At 53.5% G+C, this 18092-nt stretch overlaps 1 protein-coding gene across 8 annotated transcripts in view; it reads right to left on the bottom strand.

Moving 5' to 3' along the window:
- EP400 (E1A binding protein p400) overlaps positions 1-18092 on the bottom strand; it is a 94782-nt gene that overhangs the window by 26304 nt on the left and 50386 nt on the right. For all 8 annotated transcript variants that reach the window (XM_066260868.1, XM_066260867.1, XM_066260872.1 and 5 more), the window contains 16 exons: positions 17450-17640; positions 17098-17275; positions 15869-16005; positions 14723-14892; positions 14297-14471; positions 14020-14156; positions 11477-11663; positions 9891-10057; positions 8498-8667; positions 7563-7805; positions 5638-5802; positions 4188-4343; positions 2925-3019; positions 2227-2498; positions 422-624; positions 170-339 (listed from right to left, as the gene is read on the bottom strand). In XM_066260868.1, the coding sequence (XP_066116965.1) occupies positions 170-339; positions 422-624; positions 2227-2498; positions 2925-3019; positions 4188-4343; positions 5638-5802; positions 7563-7805; positions 8498-8667; positions 9891-10057; positions 11477-11663; positions 14020-14156; positions 14297-14471; positions 14723-14892; positions 15869-16005; positions 17098-17275; positions 17450-17640 (2816 nt within the window). The remainder of the gene's footprint in view (positions 1-169; positions 340-421; positions 625-2226; positions 2499-2924; positions 3020-4187; positions 4344-5637; positions 5803-7562; positions 7806-8497; positions 8668-9890; positions 10058-11476; positions 11664-14019; positions 14157-14296; positions 14472-14722; positions 14893-15868; positions 16006-17097; positions 17276-17449; positions 17641-18092) is intronic.

Raw genomic sequence — 18092 nt, 5'->3', positions numbered from 1 at the left:
TTTCCCAAATGAAATGAGTTATGAAAAAGAAGTATCAAAAGCACTCAAAACTCACTCAAGTTCAAAGACACAGTTCATCCTCCTGTTCAGAGGGCCACATAGCACTGAGCGTGCCCAGCATTGAGAGCAGGCTGGGCTGTGAGAAGTATGGTAGAGGGTGCCCCCTTACCTGCCGCTGCTCGCCACTGGCATTTTCATCAATCCGGATGTAGGTGAGGTAATGGAAGTTCAAGAACATCTCTAGAATGTCTAACATGAGAACCATCTGGGACAGAATCAGCACTCGGCGTCCTTCCGACTTCAGCTTCTGCAGTAAGATCGCTAAGGCTTCCAGCTTTCCTAGGGAGGAACAGCACTGAGCGTCTCTCAGCCCAGGCAGTGAGTGGGACGCGTGGGTGTGCGCATGAGCCTCCTCTGGTACCTGAGTCAAACTGGACCAGCCTCAGCTCAGGGAACCGCAGTGAGCACAGGGCAGTCGCCTGCTGCAGCTGCTGGGCGTAGGGTGCCATGTGCTCCCGCAGGCGGTGCCTGAAGATCCTCATCCTGTGGCTATACAGGGAGGGCGGCCGCGCCACCCACAAGGACGGGGGCGCAGCCACCACCGGTGGGATCACACACACCACCCTGGGAAGCAGAAAGCAGGCTCATCACACAAGGCACCTAGGCATCTCCACTAGGCAGCCCCTCTGACAGTCAGTCACCATGTGTGATGAACCTGCTGGCCCACACTGTCACAGTAACCATAGGAATGAGTCCTGGCCCATGAGGGCTGCCTAAGTAAAAAACACCAGGGCAGGGCATTCCCCAGACCCCAGGCACGGATGCTCACAGCCCATTCTCGGTGAAGGGCAAGTATTCTGATGGGCATTCTGGGGCATGGGTGTTGTCTCCTGGACAGCCTGGGGGAAGAATGTGAACCCAGAGTTGCTAAGCCACAGTGCCACCAGGAGGGAGGCAGACTGGGAGGAAAGGGCCCTTCATCACAGCTGACCTGACACTAGCCTCCGGCCTCTGGACATGACCTGTACCAGAAAAGCCCTTACTCTGGAAGTCATCTCGAGTTGGGTTTCCATGACTTGCTATAGACTCCATGAGAACCAAAAGCCATCTATCACCAAATCACTGGTGAACAGAACCAAAGAACTAAATAAAGAGAGGTGCTCTGTGTTCATGGACAGACTCAGTACTGTCAGGCGCCAGCTCTTCCCGACGTGATGCAGAGATTCAGCAGAGTCCCAGTCAAAACCCCAGCAAGTCGTTGTGGACAAGATGATTCTGAAGTTTACATGGAGGCTAGAGACCCAGAACAGAGTCACAGAATCGGCACTACCCGACTCCAAGAGACTGACCTCGAAGTCATAGTGACCAATACGGTGGTGCTGACAAGACCAGCAGAACCAGGGACCGAGCAGAGGGCTCAGCAGCAGACCTGCCTAGCTGCAAAAGACACATCTGACAAAAGATTGTGGTTCAAGATGTACAATGAACTCTGAAGACTTGACAAAAAAAAAAACCAATCTGATCAAAAAATGGACTAAAGACCTTAACAGACACCCACCAAAGATACACAGATGCAAATAAGCAAATGAAAAGGGGTTCCACATCACATCACCAAGAAATGCAAATTAAAACGAGACAGCACCGTGAACCTACTCAAACGACCAAACTGCAGCATACGGACTTGGTAGGGCACACCGAGCGCTGGGAGGGTGTGGGGCGGCAGGAGCCTCCCTCACTGCTGGAGGAGAGACAGATGGTACAACTACTTAGCTTGTCTACTTCTCACAAAACTAAACACACTCTTAACACAGGACCTAGCCATCACACTCCTTGGATATTTACCCCAAGGAGCTGAAAACATATGTCCACACAAAAACCTGTACACAGATGTTTACTTTATAGCAGCTTTGTTCATAATTGTCAAAACTTGGAAACAAAGATGTCCTTCAGCAGGTGATGGATAAAGTGTGGTCCATTCAAACAGTAGAATATTATTCAGCTAACAAGAGATGAGCCATCAAGCCATGAAAAGAAGTGGAGAAACCTTAAGTGCACGTTAACAAGGGAAAGACGCCAATGTGAAAAGGCCACACACTATAGGCTTCGAACTCTATGACATTCTGAAAAAGGCAGAATCACGGAGACAAAGATATGGGGTTGCCAGGGGACGGGGAGGGAGGAGTGAAGAGGTGTGCAGAGGACTCTGGGGCAGTGAAACCACCTCACCTGTTGATAACATCCTGGAAGGATTCTTGACACTGAGTCAGTGTCAAAATCAGGTCCTTCTGACTTTTTGAGGGTGATGTGTAGCCACTTGCGGGCCTAGCCCCCTTCCCGTGCCTGCCACCTGAAGCCCTGAGCCCTGGGACCTGTTCTCTGCAGGCCAGGGAACAGACCCCCAACAAGTCTGTGCCGTAGATGGGGGCGCGGGAGCAGCGCCGCTCATTGACAGAATAAATCTGGTCCAGCCGCTCTTTCAGAAGCCGGGTCTTCTCCTCCTATATCAGAAAGTGACGACATAATCAGTGAGAACAGCAGGCCAGCAGTGGTCTCCCCAGCCCCGCGGGGTCCCTGCGGGCCTGTGCACAAAGCACACCCAGACAGCATGGCCTGCTCCACAGGGAACAGTGACAGAACAGGGAGAAAACAGGAGTCTCTCCAGACACTGAGCATTTCGCACACGTGGAAGACAGGTAGAAAACAAAAATATGTAAAAGGGCATTTCTGTGGTCATAAAGCCTACTTTCATTTCTTTGATTAGGGAAGTATGTTTAAAATCAAAATGGTATAATCCAGACATTCTTTTAAAGGCACACAGAAGCTGTTAATGTCAGAACCATCCTGTGTAACAAGCAGCTTCTGAGACAGCTGCGTGAAGGACTCGCCCATGGGTACCATGTGGTGTTGGGGGTCCTGCCTTGTACCTGGGTTGGCCCTCCAATGGGAGAGGCTGGCTTGGAGGCCATTCCGGGTTCTCCTACAGACAGGGGATTGACTGCCACTCGACCAGGTGCACCAACTACAAATCAAAAGTCAGAGTTGGGAACAGCTCTGGCCACCCTGCAGACCATCCTCCCACCGGCACGCTCTAGGGATTGGTGCTGTCCCACGGGCACATGTCTCGGAACCACCAGCAAAACACCCCTGCTTGCCCTGGCCAGCTGGCTCAGTGGTAGAGCGTCGGCCTGGCGTGCAGGAGTCCTGGGTTCGATTCCTGGCCAGGGCACACAGGAGAAGCGCCCATCTGCTTCTCCACCCCTCCCCCTCTCCTTCCTCTCTCTCTCTTACCCTCCCGCAGCTGAGGCTCCATTGGAGCAAAAAGTTTGCCCGGGCGCTGAGGATGGCTCTGTGGCCTCTGCCTCAGGCCCTAGAATGGCTCTGATTGCGGCAGAGCGATGCCCCAGATGGGCAGAGCATCGCTCCCTGGTGGGCATGCTGGGTGGATCCCGGTCGGGCGCATGCGGGAGTCTGTCTGACTGCGTCCCCGTTTCCAGCATCAGAAAAATACAAAAACAAACAAACAAAAACCACCCCTGCTCTCTGGCCATGCTGTGAGTGGAGACCTGTCTGTCTTTCTCCTTTGATGAACTCCTGTGTGCACCCACATCCGTGGCCATCCTCATGTCTACCATACCAGCACAGCAGCCACGGGGGCCCCAGTCCTCCATATAGATCAACCTCCACCCTCAGGCTCCTGCCCTCCAGACCAGCACAGCGTGATCCCAGGACAGCCAGGGCCATGCTGCTCGCCCCGACAGACTGGACATGTGCTTAGGGAACAGCTCGAAAGGACCTCTGAGGACTAAAGGGCCCTGTTGGGGGAGCACAGGGAAGAGTGGTGGTAACTAGGCTGAAGTGTGTCTGGGGAAGGAGGCTGTGCAAGGGCAAGAGGAACATGGCCTGGTCCGAGAGAGGGAATTCACCTGCTTTACACCCATCCCAAGGGAAACTCTGGCACCAAGACAAAAATCCAAGGTGAGTGTTGGCAACAACTTTGAGAGCAAGGGAAAAGAAGGAAACCAAGGGGACACGGAGCCATCTGTGGAAATGAGACAGGGCCACAGCAGGTCCTTCAGGTCTTGAGGCCCCACAGTCAGAAGTCCTAAACACCTTCCAATTATCTTCACAGCAAAGAGGGTCAGAAAGAAGCTTCACAGCCGGCCTTCTCCCTACTCAGAGCACTTTACCTGGTGGTGTTACGGGAGCAGGGCCTGGGCCACTGGCTGGGGGCTTGCTTCCCAGGGTGCTCAGGGCCCCCGCCTGAGACACGGTCTGCATCACCACCGGGCCCGGAGGTCGTAGGTAGGACTGCCCGGGGGCGGACACGATCTGAAGAACGCTGCCTGCAACCACAGTGCATAGGACAGTCCGTCTGGGCCGTGAGCCTTACCTCAGGTCACACTCACTCCCGTGTGCAGAAACTAGCAAGGCCACACACCAAAACTCAAAACTGAGTTCACTCTGACATAAGCACGCGAAGTTCAGTTAGAGAAAAATGAAAACACTTCATTCACAATGAATGCAACTCTAAGAACAATGTCATTTTTGTTTTGTTTTCCTTTTTTGTTTCTTTTTACAGTAAATGTCATTTTTCTTAATGTCAAAAGAAAACTTATCTACGCCTAGAAATTCCTGATTTGGGGTAATACAATGGGCACTCGCTCAGAATGGCATAACATGTCTGCTCAAGGCCTGAGCCACGGGTGGAAGGTCCCAGCTCCTGGATCATGCATTGGAGCTAGCCGACCCGCCCACTGGATGAAGAAATATCTAAAAACCTGTGTTTGGGCCCTAATTCTGTAACTCTGCTAAGGAGCTGGTCATTCCCACCCGTGGGTGACAGAGTCGTCCCGTGTCTCCTGCTCTGGGGGAAGTGTTCCCACACTCTCCGGAAGCTGGCGCACCAGGGTGTCAGCCCACAGCTTGCCCCTCTGACCAAGAACTGGGAAATGGGATTAAACCAAACTGAACGGTTCCTCTGCTGCAGGCTTCCTGGGGGCCTCTGCTCTGCCAACTCTCACTCTCCAGTGACCCTTTTCCCCGACAAGAGCCATGAACACGTCCCACAGACACTAGCGGGCGGTAAGGGGTAGGCTGCTACCAACATCACCCTTGAATCCAAATCTACAGCCAAGAGGAACACAAATGACTGAAGTATAACGCTGTGGTCACTTGGGACTAACTTGAGCATGCCACTCAAAATGCGTCCTCCCTTCCTTCGAACAGCAGCCACTGCAGGGACATGGTGCTCTTGGGCACCGGCCTGGAGGCTCTGCCCTGGAGTGACCAAGGCTTGCAAATGGGCACAGCTTCTCTCACACAGACTGCTGGTCTTTGGGTGTTTTTACTTACCTCACAGTAAAATTAGAAAGCAGCAAACGTTTCTATTTTGATTTTGAAAACAGAACTTCCATCAAAGGGCAGGTTTTAAAAATGACTAGCACCTACTGAGCGCGTGTTAAGGACTGAGCAGCCAGGTGGCACACACGTCCCACTGGTCCTGCCAGCACCCGCCTAGGCCACACCTCCGAGGTTGGCTCACTGCGGCGTTCACAGGGAGGCACCTGAGCTGAAAGCAAGGGGCAGCTGGCCGGCTGCCATCGTGTCTGGCTGCAGAGTCCACGATGCAGTTCTCACCTTGCAGCTGCAGGGGTTGGCCGGCCGTGAGCTGCCGCAGCTGGCTGTGAGACAAGGTAAACTTGTTCCCCTGGAACTGCAGTGTCACTGGGGTCTCTGGCTGGGCGACGCGATTCGGCGGTCCTGCAAGCGAAGCCAGCTGCGCTATTTTGACCACTTCCCCACCTGCGGGAACACAGGGGAAAGGGGAATAAAACTTCTGTGGGATCTGCAGCTTGTGACATGACAACTGTTTGTGATATGGAACAACTATGAATAGTACACTAAATTGTCAGAAAAACACCAACCATGTGGTGCTAACACTTTCAGGAAATAGCAATTTAATAGAAAAGAGAAAAAATTAACATCAATTTTTAATGGTTAACCTCTGTAATCAGAGCTGGTAGAGATTTTAGGAATAAGATAATAAAACTAATGAGGGACACTCTACTTTTCTCTCCAGCCAGTAATCGGCAAACATTGGAACAGCAGAAATCTATCTGTAATACACCTTGAAATGCTTCGTGTCTACCTCTGCTTCAGAGAACCTCCAAAAAGTTAGAAAGCAAACATCCAGTTTAGCTCAGAGAGGTAAAGAGACCTCAGTACAGATACAAAACATGGACATGAGCTTCAATCATACCCATAGCCTCCTCATACCCTGGGCTCTACTTAAGTACATAAGTACACCACATGAGTATAGCCTTAAGATACATGCTCACAGAAATTAGGGAATATTTTCAAAATGAGTATGAAGCAATAAAATATTCCCTAACTTCTGTGAGCAGTATAGGAAGTTTTGCACTGTTTTGAACTAGATCGTAAAATCTGATCTGTACGTCGACTGTCAGGAAATGAGAAACTTCACACTGCTGAGAACATTTTAATACAAACATAACTCAGATGAAATCACCAACAGGATTCAAGTTTCTCACCCAATGGTTGACAGTTGAGTCTAAAATCCATGCAAGAATTATTAGTGAAACAGTCAAGAAGGAGGATAGTTAGCAAAAGACAAGAACAACATCCAGATAGCTTGCGCACAGGAACCATGAACAAGAACGGGAAAATGAAAAGGGAGACGCAGAGGTTTGCCCACAGAGAGGGACTCCCGTTAGTCCTCCCGGTCCACGCAGAGATGAAGGCCACCAGACTGAAGGCGGCTGGCTGCCTATGCTCCCTAAGCACAGCTCCTGCACCACAGCCACAGAAGTCCCATCCCAGGACAAGACACAGGCCCCACAAGTGGGCAACGGACAGGGCCCAGCAGAGCTGCCAGGACGTGGCACGTCCTCAGACGCCACACCTCTCTCATCTTTCCCAAAGGCCGCCTCACATAGCTAGCACACTGCCAAGTGCGTGAGGTGGTGAGGGAGGGATGGCACAGCCGTGGCGTAAGGGCACTTCCCCAACAGGACGAACAGGGCAGGGTCCACATGAGGTCTGGGAACACAATAACTCCACTGGTCACAGTGAAGTGTTCCACTGAAATATTTAATAAGACTGTGATGCTTTAGTCACTGAAGTCTCACAGATGTCTCAGGTAAGTGAAAACTCATCCCAGGTTTAAGTTCGGTAACAGACATGAAAAGGAAGTCACGGTTTTTAGAAACCGAATGCTAGTTCCCAAGGCGGGCAAGGAAGCAACCTGCTTTCATTTGACCCCGGTGCCCCCCAAGCTGGGCTTGGTAATGCTGGCCCGAAGCCGGGCTAACAGTGGGGGGAGTCGCAGTCATCAGCACACGGCATAGAGTGTGAGCACGGCAGGAAAGCAGAGCTGACGCATGAGGTTAGGAGACAGAGAAAGGACAGGCCCTGGGCGCTGGCCTTGGAGACTTAGTGCCCAGTATGGGGGGACAGGAGTGGACAGCAGGGCTCTTCAACCACTGGTCTGAACACGCTTCCTGGGAGGAGGGGCAGAACCACTGGGAGGCAAGGCCACTTACTAGGCAGGCGTGCCTGGGCCTGCGAGGTGAGCAGCAGCCCCTGAGGCAGTGCGCTCTGCCCTGCTGGGTGCGAGGGGGCCTGGGGCTGGGGCTGGGACGGGCCCAGGGCGGAGGCCTGGGCAGTGGTCTGAGCCCGCAGTTTCGCAGGATGGGCTGGGCTAGGAGCTGTGCTGCATGTCGAGGCGGCCTGGGGTCTTGGAGCACCGGTGGGAGCCTGAGAGGTCTGCAACGGGGCTGCGGCCGCTGCAATTGACAAGGGTGGTTTGTGCAGAGCAGTTAGAGGTTCTGAATGCAATGTAGTACTTTAAACCCGAATTCTTAAAAAGTAGAACAAACATTTTATAGTGTCTCTCAAATGAGAAGTTGTCTCTGAAAAGGGGGTGGAGGCCAATGTGGTCTACAGAGTGAGGAGCACAGTTCTTTATCTGTTAACTATTTTCACTTGGAGCGAGCCAGCAGGCCATGTAGTACATTCCTGCAGGAAAAGGGTGTTAGAAGTCAGCCATGTGAACCCGAGTGTCCACTGGAGACAATCCTGACCACACGAGGGTGCGCACAGAGGCTGCACCAGGAGCACCTGCAAGGAGCAATCTGGACACTGACGAGCTGCTGTGCACGGGGCTGGAGCACCGCCATTGCCCTGTTGGCCACCCGGCCGTCCTCTACAGTGACAGTGGGTGACAGCGAAGTGGGCACGGCATACAGCAGAGGCCTCCATGGGAGCTGCAGCACCAAGCACCCTGTGTGCACACACCTCCCCAAGCAGCATCCTCGTCACCACACCAACCGCAACTCCACTCAGAGTGCAACGTCTTGTGTGAAAACCCAGTGTGAAGAACAAAAAGCCACACGTTTGTGCGAGAGCTGCATGCAGCTCTCCAGCAGAGCAGCACGGAAGCCCCTGTGACGAGAGCACACTGCCCCACGTGACGCACCTTTGGCATCTGGGTTTGCAGAGAACGTGGCAATCGGCGGTCGTCCTCGAACATGGCCCTGGGGAGTAGTGGTAGCCGCAGTAGAGGTGGCTGTCCGGGGTGGGTGTGAGCTGGGGAAAGCCACAGTGCGCCCCTCGGGCTTCTGGCCATACTGCACAGGCTGGAACAACCTGAATGCCGTGTGGGAAGGACACACACGTCACTATGCACAGACCAGGGCGGGGGGGGGCCCCTCGGGCAGCAGGGCTCCCTCTCCTGCTGCTGGTTAAGGGGGGTGGGGTCCTGGGAACAGTTCTGGCCACACTCAGTACATAGTGGTCCCATGCCTACGGATGGGGGCATGATTTTACCTCAACTAAGTTTCCCTCAGTGTGGACCAGGAAAAGGTTGCTGACACAAAGGCCATGACACTTGTTTAAGAGTAAATGGGGTGAAAGGTCAGGTGCACTATCAGGTAACAGCAGCACAGGTGACAGAAAGGGCAGATGGGTAACAGCACCATTCCCTCAACAGTGTAACCATACAAGAGGGCCACCCACAGCTGCCACTGCTGGTTTTATTATAACGCAAAATGCTCTTTACAGCCAGCTCTCCTGTGGAGACAGTGTGCGGGATGTCCGCATCGCCAGAGCCCACGCAACAAAGCAGGTGGGGATAGCCGGGAAAGGCCGGCCAAGGGCGCAGCCATCACCACCTTGTATGTCCTGCAGGACCCAGGCCGCCAGTGTGGGCAAGGGTGCAAGTCCCACACAAGTCACATACAGAAGAGGCAACAGGAGCAGCTGCCAGTTTGCAGAATGGGTCCCTTTCGTCTCCAAAACACTGACTTTCCTTTTTCTTTCTCATCTTTAACCTGAGCCTAGGGTCCTGCCTATCTCCTCCTTGCTGGATCAGCCTCTCCTGAGTCACTGGGTTCTGCTGCGTCGTCAGACACGTCTGCCCGGTCCCAGCCTCCCCACTCCTGTGACATCATCAGCTTTGCTGCCCCTTTCGGGGGGCTCTCTGCCCACCAGAGCCCCAGCACCGTCCCCCACACCTGTTGGCCCTCATTACAGGCCCCTGGCCCTGACAACACTCCCACAACATACACTGCGTCCAGTCCGGCCCGTCTGTCTGTCCCAGCTCCTCCCATACCACACGCTCCTTACAGTGAAGGCCACTCTTCAGGTGGGCAAGTGGCCATACCTCACCGCCCAGGAGTTGTGAAGTGCTCACACTTTCCATTCAAAATGAACTACAATTTCCAGGAGAAACAGGTAACCCCAAGCCTGAAGCCCTGGGGCCCAAGCCTCCCCAATGTCACCCAGACCCCACAGCCCAGGGACAATTCACAACCAATGAGGGCCCAGCCAGAGCCAGACGGTGAATGCAGGTGGAGCTCCATACCACACACCTGCTGGGCTTCAGTCTGACAGCCGGTGGTCTGCCTGGTGGGGGCGGTGCTGTGAAGAGCTCCTCGATGAGTTTCCGAGTCACCTTCTTCTTACTCAACAATTCAGCCTCATGGCGAGTCATTTTATCTTCCAAGCCAATGAGGTCAAATATAGAAAGATCGGTTTCCTGAGCAGAAAAAGAAAAAAACCCAGCAGCCTGAGGCAGTAGAAAAACTCGACTAAGAATCAAAGCAGGTTTGCAAACAGGGAGAACAAGATCCTAAAGACCTCCCTTGCACCCCACTCGAAGGACTAGTGTGCCTCAGTTTCCCCGGCTCTGAGACAGGAATGATGGCATCTGATTACCCTGAGTGGCTGTGGGAATGGAAAAGGCAGCACCCAGAGACAGCCTGGACCCGGCAGAGGAAAGAGGAAAGCCTGTACAGCACAGGGATGCTGGGCCTTGTCCAGAGGATGAGCTTGGGGGAGACCCTGGAGAAACTCAGGAGGTGGCTGTGTGGCATGTCACTCAAACCTCAGGCAGCGCACTGCCTGTGTCCGCAGCTGAGGACCCGAGAGCCACCTCACCTGGGCTTCCCGACTTTAGTAACGAAGAAAACTTCACACCCAGGGGACATCGAGAATAAGTAGGGTGGACGAGGCTGGAGAGGATATGGAGAAAGTGGCACCTGCTACTGCAGGGCCATGGAAAGCAGACGGCAGTTCGCCAGCATCCACACGTGGCCTATACCTCTAGGCTTATGCGCGTGCCCGAGGGAAACAGCCACGTCCACAAAACACTTGTACACCGAGTGCCCATGGCAGCATCACAACGTCCAAAACATGGAAACAACACAAATGTCACACTGACTAGTAGAAAGACAAAACATGGGTGTGCATGCACAGGAACCATTCAAATTTCAAAGGAAATTTATGCTACAAGTAAGGAATGTTCTAGGCTCTGAGTGATGAGAGCCCCCCCCCCCCCCCCCCCCCCCGTGACTACACTGGAACCAGCACATCGTGCACTTCAGAAGGGTGCGTTCAGGAGGAGGACGGAGCTCCACAATGTTTCAGAAGGAGCACGACACAAGCAGCTGCAGCCCTCTGACACGCTGAGGTCGGCTGTCTAATGCACCAATGCACCTATATTGCCCCTGGCTGCAGTCCTGTAACCCACTGACCACCTCGTCCCTGAGCAATAACCACAGGGGCAGCAACAGCAGGCTGACCCACTCACAGCACACCTGCTACCCCCCAGCTCCTCAAACCATCACATACTCACTGGCCTCAAGCTGCACCTGCACCAGCTCACCCAAGACACAGCAGGTTCCCAGGCCCTGAGCCTCTGAACCTCTGAGCCTATACCCAAAAACTTTGCCTGTGTCCCACGTGAGTACAAGCAGTTGTAACCTGGCTCTCCATCACACACATGCCATGCCTGTCTCAATCCAACAGCACACACTGAGCAGACCAGTCCATCCCACCCCACGGGTCGGTTCCAGACCACACGGGTGTTGTATCAAGGGGAAAGTGCAGCCAAGACCATGTAGCACTGCCTGGAACCAGCCTCAGACACAGCCACCTTCCCCGACCCCCTTCTTACCTTCCAGGCATCCCTATCAAGCGCCTTCAGAACAAGGGAGGCCGAGCGGAGCTGCAGCGGCCCAGCTGAGAACGAGGACTCCGGGAGCCGGGGCTCCACCAGCCCGGGGTGGTTGCAGATGCGCTGCAGCCTCAGCAGGATGCTTAGCACGTCCACAAAGTGCCCGCCCTTCAGCGCCTCCTGGGTCCTGCCCCGGGAGACACAAACAGTACTGTTGGTGTGGGCCAGTCGGACCCTCAGCATCCAGAACCAGTCATGTGTGCATCCACCCAAGACAGGCTCAGTTATGTCACAACGCTCAAGTCCCCTTTCCCGTCCAGGTGCTCGTGGACCTCACACTCACTCACTGTCCCAACAAAACAGGATGGGAAGGCAGTTGGGGAAGGGTCCGACATGGGCACAGCTCCCTGGGCCTCCCTCCAGTGGGGAAGGGGACCTTCTAAATGGAGCAATGACTGCCTGACCTGTGGTGGCGCAGTGGATAAAGTGTCGACCTGAAAATGCTGAGGTCGCCGGTTCGAAACCCTGGGCTTGCCTGGTCAAGGCACATATGGGAGTTGATGCTTCCAGCTCCTCCCCCCCTTCTCTCTGTCTCTCCTCTCTCTCTCTCTGTCTCTCTCTCTGTCTCTCCCCTCTCCTCTCTAAAATGAATAAATTAAAAAAAAATAAATAAATGGAGCAATGATGGACGTCAACCCAATGGTGACGGGTGCTGGGAAGCCATGGCAGCGTCTGACAGGATGATACCCGACCTGAAACAGGAGATGCACCGCAGGGGGCATGCTTAGCAGTGCCCTAGAAAGTCCACTACCAGGAGCTATAGTGCATTGGGCGCAGGCACGCTCACCCACCAGACTCCAAGGACATGGTGCCTGCACATAAGGAGTGGTTCTCTTCTTGTTGCTGAATCACAACAAATGCCACTCAGCAGTCTAGGACCTGCTGTCACCAATCAGTCCCAGGTCCAGAGGCCTCTCCTGTGGGCATGTGGGGAGTCCTACACCTGACGAGCAGGTGACATCATTATCCCCAAGTGCAAAGCAGCCCCGTGCCCTGGCACACCCCATCTATGTCCTGACGTTGCTCCACAGTCTCCACCTAGTGTCACCCTTGTGCACATATGGACGTGACCTGCTGGTGCTCGGGAAGCCACCCTCACTCCACCTCCTAGGTCCCCACCGTCTGCCCCTCGGGGACTTGTACCTACCACCTGGGGCAATACATGAGGTCACCCTGTTCCCCCCAAAAGTAGTAGACCATGGGAGCCAGGTGAGCAGCCTGACAGAAATGTGGGAGCCTGTTCCCAAGGTCAAGCCCCTTTCAGGCTACAGAGGCCGAGTCTGTTGGAACTGGGGGCGCTGCGTATGCTTTTCTCAGGTGCCCATGAAGAGACAGACTGGCTACGGTGTCCGTGTACAACTATATTTAACATCTTCAAACTTCTACTCTATACTTACTTTTGCTTTTTTAATTTAAACTTGGGAAAACAAAGTGTGATAAAAAGAGGCAAACAGGTCGTGGGGGAGGAGTGTGGGGCTCACACTCTCGGGGGCACGCACAGGTGCAGGCAGCACACAGTCCCCAGAACGCTGATGTCCGCACCCCCCACAGCAGTCCCCTACCCATGGCTTCAGGTATCCGCAATTTTAGCTACCCGCAATCCAAAAACATCAGAAAGAACGTTCCAAAAATAAGCCATTTGCAGGTGTGAAATTGTGTGCTGTTCTGGAGAGTGTGATGACATCTCTCCTATTCAGGGGCGGATGTCAATCATCATTTGTCCAGCGACCCCATGCTGCAGACGTTCCCAGCCTGTCAGTCACGTAGCAGCCAACTGATTGTCTGGGAGTCACCCTCACATGACTGAAAACAGCCCCAAAGCAAGAGTGTTGATGTTGGCCACATGGAGATGCCCAAGAAAAGCCGGAGAGCACTCCCTTTAAGTGGAAAAGTGGGAATTCTCGACTTAATGAAGAAAAAACTGTGCTAAGGTCACTGAGATCTGCAGAATGAACCTTCCAGCCGTGAAACCATGGGAACTGTGTTATGTTCAGTCTAGTACACACAGGGTTTGGTGCAGTCTCGGGCATCTACTGGGGGGTCCTTGAATTCACCCACTGTGGATAAAAGGGGACTGCTCTGCAGCCTTCCTGTGGACAGAGCTGGCCTGAAACCTAAGTCCCCAGCTGCTGTCAGAATGTGTCTCCGAGTCCTGGCCAGACAGCTGGGTTGGTTAGAGCATTGTCCCAAAGTGCAGGGATTGTGGTTTGATCCCAGGTCAGGGGCACATGCAAGAACAGATCTATGTTCCTCTCTCTCTCTCCCCTTTCCTCTCACTCTAAAATCAGTAAAATAAACATTTTAAAAAAGGGCCATGTCTCCTGTGTGAATCTACATTGAAACGATGCCCGACAGTAACCTCCCTGAGTGTGACAGCGGCAAGACCAGAGCCCCTGCCACAGCTGGGTTTGCCACACAGGCAGAGCTGCTAAGGAGGCAGAGCGGGTCCAGGGAGAGGACCAAACGCAGAATGGTGCGCTCACCTGGGCTGCAGGATGACGTCCTCGTACAAGGCTTTCTGTCGGCTGGAAAGACGACATTTCAAAACGTGCTCGTACTTCTTCGTCAGTTGCTTTTCCACGTCTCTCTTGGTTCTCCTCAAAATAAAAGGCTGTGTCACCTGAAAAGAGAACGTGACCCTGTTTTATCTCGGGAATAAGTCACACATCAGCACAGGTCACGTGCCCCTCTGGGGTAGGGTGACCTCACCACACACAAGGGGTCACAAGCACCTCGAGCCCCAGTCCCAGGCACACGTACCCTGTGCAAGCGTATGACCACTTTGTGGTAGTAGTCCTGATTCTCCTCATTGGGGGCTTTCAGAGGGAAGTGCAAGTAGGGCCTGGAGATGCCCGGGATGAGGAAGTGCACCATGGTCCACAGGTCCAGGAAGGTGTTGTGCAGGGGCGCATCGATCAGGAGCAGACGCTGCTGACTGCACACAAAACCAGAGACATTTCTGAATGCCCAGCAAGCACGGAGCACTAGGTCTGAAGATGTGTAAGGGACAGGCAATCTCACAGGGTAAGCATGTGTCCAGGGGCCTCGAAGACATGGGCTGAATGAAATAAACACTCTGGATGTCCTAATGGGTGCACGATGACAAAGGGCACAAGCAAATCTGTGTGCCTGCAAACGACCCTTACATCAACAACACAGGATGCAAGGAAGGGCCGGCGCTCATACCTCTGCAGTGTGAACACGGCCTCCCAGTGCCGCTCGCTCAGGCCCTTCACACGCTGCATCTCGTCGATGACCAGACACCGCCACCGCACCCGTGTGAAGGCCACATAACCCCGGAAGAACTGCTTGTAGGATGTGACGCAGACGTGGAAGCTGTTGGGCTCGGTCCACCCCTGCAGCACACAGAACAGGTCTCGCCCATCTTCTCACATCTCCCACTTGCACAGCCAGCCACCTGGCCGTGCCCCCTGAACCAACCTGGTCCCACCCAGTCACCCCACTCATTTTTCTTAGCAATTTGCTATTTCTACACAGAGAAAAGCCGACTGTGTCCTTTTACAATCCTGTCCTCCAGCAAACAGCCTTAGTGTGGACAAGCTCAGAAGTCGCTCTGGCAGCATAAACACTTGTCTGTGGGACAGACTACCCCAGCATGTCCTCAGTGGGACCAGCTCTCGCAGGACATAATCTGGGCGAGGCAAAAGCATGCTCAGGATGGAAGGACACGGGAAGGTCTACACTGCATTATAAGCTTCTCAACAACTGAGAATAAAAATGACCAGATAGTAGAAAATAAAACTCAAGATACTGCTTTTTAAATAACAGCTATTCCACAAAACAGCCTGACAAGCCAAAATTTATTTTCAGTAAGAAATGGTGACCTGTAACGAACTTTTACTTAGAATCTGGTGCAAAGTAGCAGAAATTAATGAACAGAGAAAGTTAAAAAAGGAATTCAAATGTGTTCTAGAAGCTTACTACATGCTAAGGACGTGTCCCCCCCTCACATACACATACATACACACACACACACACACACACACACACACACACACTACATGGAAACTGCTGTGCTCAAAAGCATCAGTTCCTCGTATATGTCCTGGAGCCGGCGGGCCCACAGGGAACAGGGTTCAGCACGCCCTGCAGAGGCGTGTTAAGTTTTAGAAGGAGACGTCTGCACCTCCCCTAGGGTCTCCTTGCAGATGTGGTCCATGCTTCCAAGGGGCTGTGAATCTAGAACAACCTGAAGGCCTGGCATCTCACAAGAACTACACTAAAAGAGCATCCTGACACTGTGAAATCAGTCTCCTACAAAAATTAAGATCGTTTCCTGTTTGATTTTGTTTCCCATTCAAACTACATTACCTGTCTCTTCACTCTGAGTTCTCTGTGGCTGCCGACATACAAGAGGGTTTTAAGTCCAGGACACCAACGCTTCAACTCGAGCTCCCACTTGAGGATGTTGCAGCTTCTCACAATGACAAGATGAGGGCCCCAATTGCCTATGGGGGAAGACACAGCACTTCCTCTTCAGCTAAGTCGCCTGTGAAGCCCAGTCACCAGCACAGTGTGTGTGTGAGACTAAAGTAGCCATTCAACGGGAGGCATCCTCCCCACCGTGTCCCCTGGATTCAGACGGCCCCTCCTGCTCCCACGGCCAGCTGCTGCAGGAGGCACTTGTGGGAGGCACCGGGCAAAGAGGGTCTCCTCTCTCTGGATGAGTAATCACCGAGTTAGATAAGTATTTATTCAGAAACATGGCAAAGCCAGCAAATGTGGAGAGGAGTCCTGTTGACAAGGAACAGCACCAAGAAGAAGGCAGCGAGCAGCCTGTGGCCCTCAGAGCCCACGACTTATCCTATCCCCCGTGGGCACTCCCTGCAGCACCACGCCAACTCACACACGGGCTCCCAACCTCTAGCCAACACACCTCAATCATCCCAGTATATGTGGTTGCAATTCATTCTTCTAGAAAAGTACAGGCTTTTAAATTATTAGAACACACACAACAAATTCCAATGCCTGTGCTAGAAACAAAGCACACAACCCAAGTGAGAAGACAGAATGGCAGGACTGGGAAGAATGCCTGAGGCACACACCTCGACAGCCAGCACCGCTCAAACGCAGGGTCACCACCCCCGTGCACAGAACCACCCATGAGGGGAACCAGCAGGCACGTGGGCGCCGTGGCCCCAGGAAAGGGGCAGGGGCAGGGGCAGGGGTAGGATCGAACTGTGGATGCAGAGGCTGAAGGGGTGGCACAGGGCACACAGCAGTGCCTATGGCAGTGTGTTCCCAGTCACACTGAGGGACACTTTCCCACCAGCCCTTGGTGGCACCCGGTGGTACTGGCTCAGGCCTGCCTGCTCTGCTGTCCACAGTGATGGGCAAGGGGACTCAGGAAATCACAAGGCTGAGTCACAGCCCGCTGGGGCTCCCATCTGGTGCTGACTGAGAAGGAGTAGCTTCGCTCTTTCGTGCAGCCTGCTCCCCGAGGTCCTGGGCTGCAGCCCGGAGCACAGGAACAGAGAGGACAGGCCACCCCCCCCCTTGGCTGGCCCGACACACAGCCTGCACTTTAGTCTTGTTCTTACCTTCATTACAAGCAAGGTGGGCAAAGAAAGCGATAATCTGTACCGTCTTCCCCAGCCCAGCCTCGTCAGCCAGAATGCCGTTGAGATTCTTGCGGTACAGCTTGGCCAGCCAGTCCAGGCCGATTTTCTGGTAGTCTCTGAGTGTGCCGTATAGCAGGGACGGGGCGCTCGGCCTCACCTGCATTGACAGAGAGGCCTGTGAGCATGGAGCTTTTCCTACAAAGTGAACTCAGGTCACAGTCATAAGACAGCCTAATGAAAGCCACAAGCAAGATTTCCTCGGAACAGGAGGAGGAAGGGCCATGTCACGTGTTCAGCTGGGGAAAGAGCTCTGCGGGAGCAGGAGCCTCACCGCGGTGCTGATCCGAGCGCTGCCCTTTGGCAGGATGGCCTCAGCCATGGCGGTCACTTCCGCGATGTCCTTTGTGTAAGGTTTCCCAACACTCGTTCTCTCCGCAGCTTTGAACTGGTCCATGATGAACAGCGAGTCTATGAGCACCACATCTTTCCGGCCCTCCTGGTCACCGGGGCTGTCTTCCACATCTGTGAACAATGGAAAGATGGGGTTTGCAGCAGCTTTCACAGGTTTATGTGCCTGCTTAACATGGAAAGGAGAAACAGACAGAACCCAAATACTTCAAACAAGGAATGAAACACCAAGTCTTTTGTTTTGATCCACTTTAAACACCCTATAACACTCTCCGGATAAACAGGTACAAGCTCTCATAAAAATTCCAACCCTACGACCACTCTGGAAAGTCCCAGAGTGAACCTGGACTGTAGCAATTAGGAACTGGTGCCACCAACAGATTGATGGCCACCTCAGGGTTTCGTGACCACCTCTCCACCACCAATAAAGAAAAAACTAGAAGCATCACCAAGTCCACCAGCCCCTACCCTAGCCCCAGCAAAGTCCTGCGTGACAGAGGGTCCTGAAAGCCCCAGCCCCACTCCCAGGCATCAGGTCTGACAACCAGAACAGGCAGAATGGCAGA

The sequence above is a fragment of the Saccopteryx bilineata genome, chromosome 2, assembly GCF_036850765.1.
Source record: "Saccopteryx bilineata isolate mSacBil1 chromosome 2, mSacBil1_pri_phased_curated, whole genome shotgun sequence".
Lineage (NCBI taxonomy): Eukaryota > Metazoa > Chordata > Mammalia > Chiroptera > Emballonuridae > Saccopteryx > Saccopteryx bilineata.
This window is presented reverse-complemented; position numbering and strand designations above follow the sequence as displayed.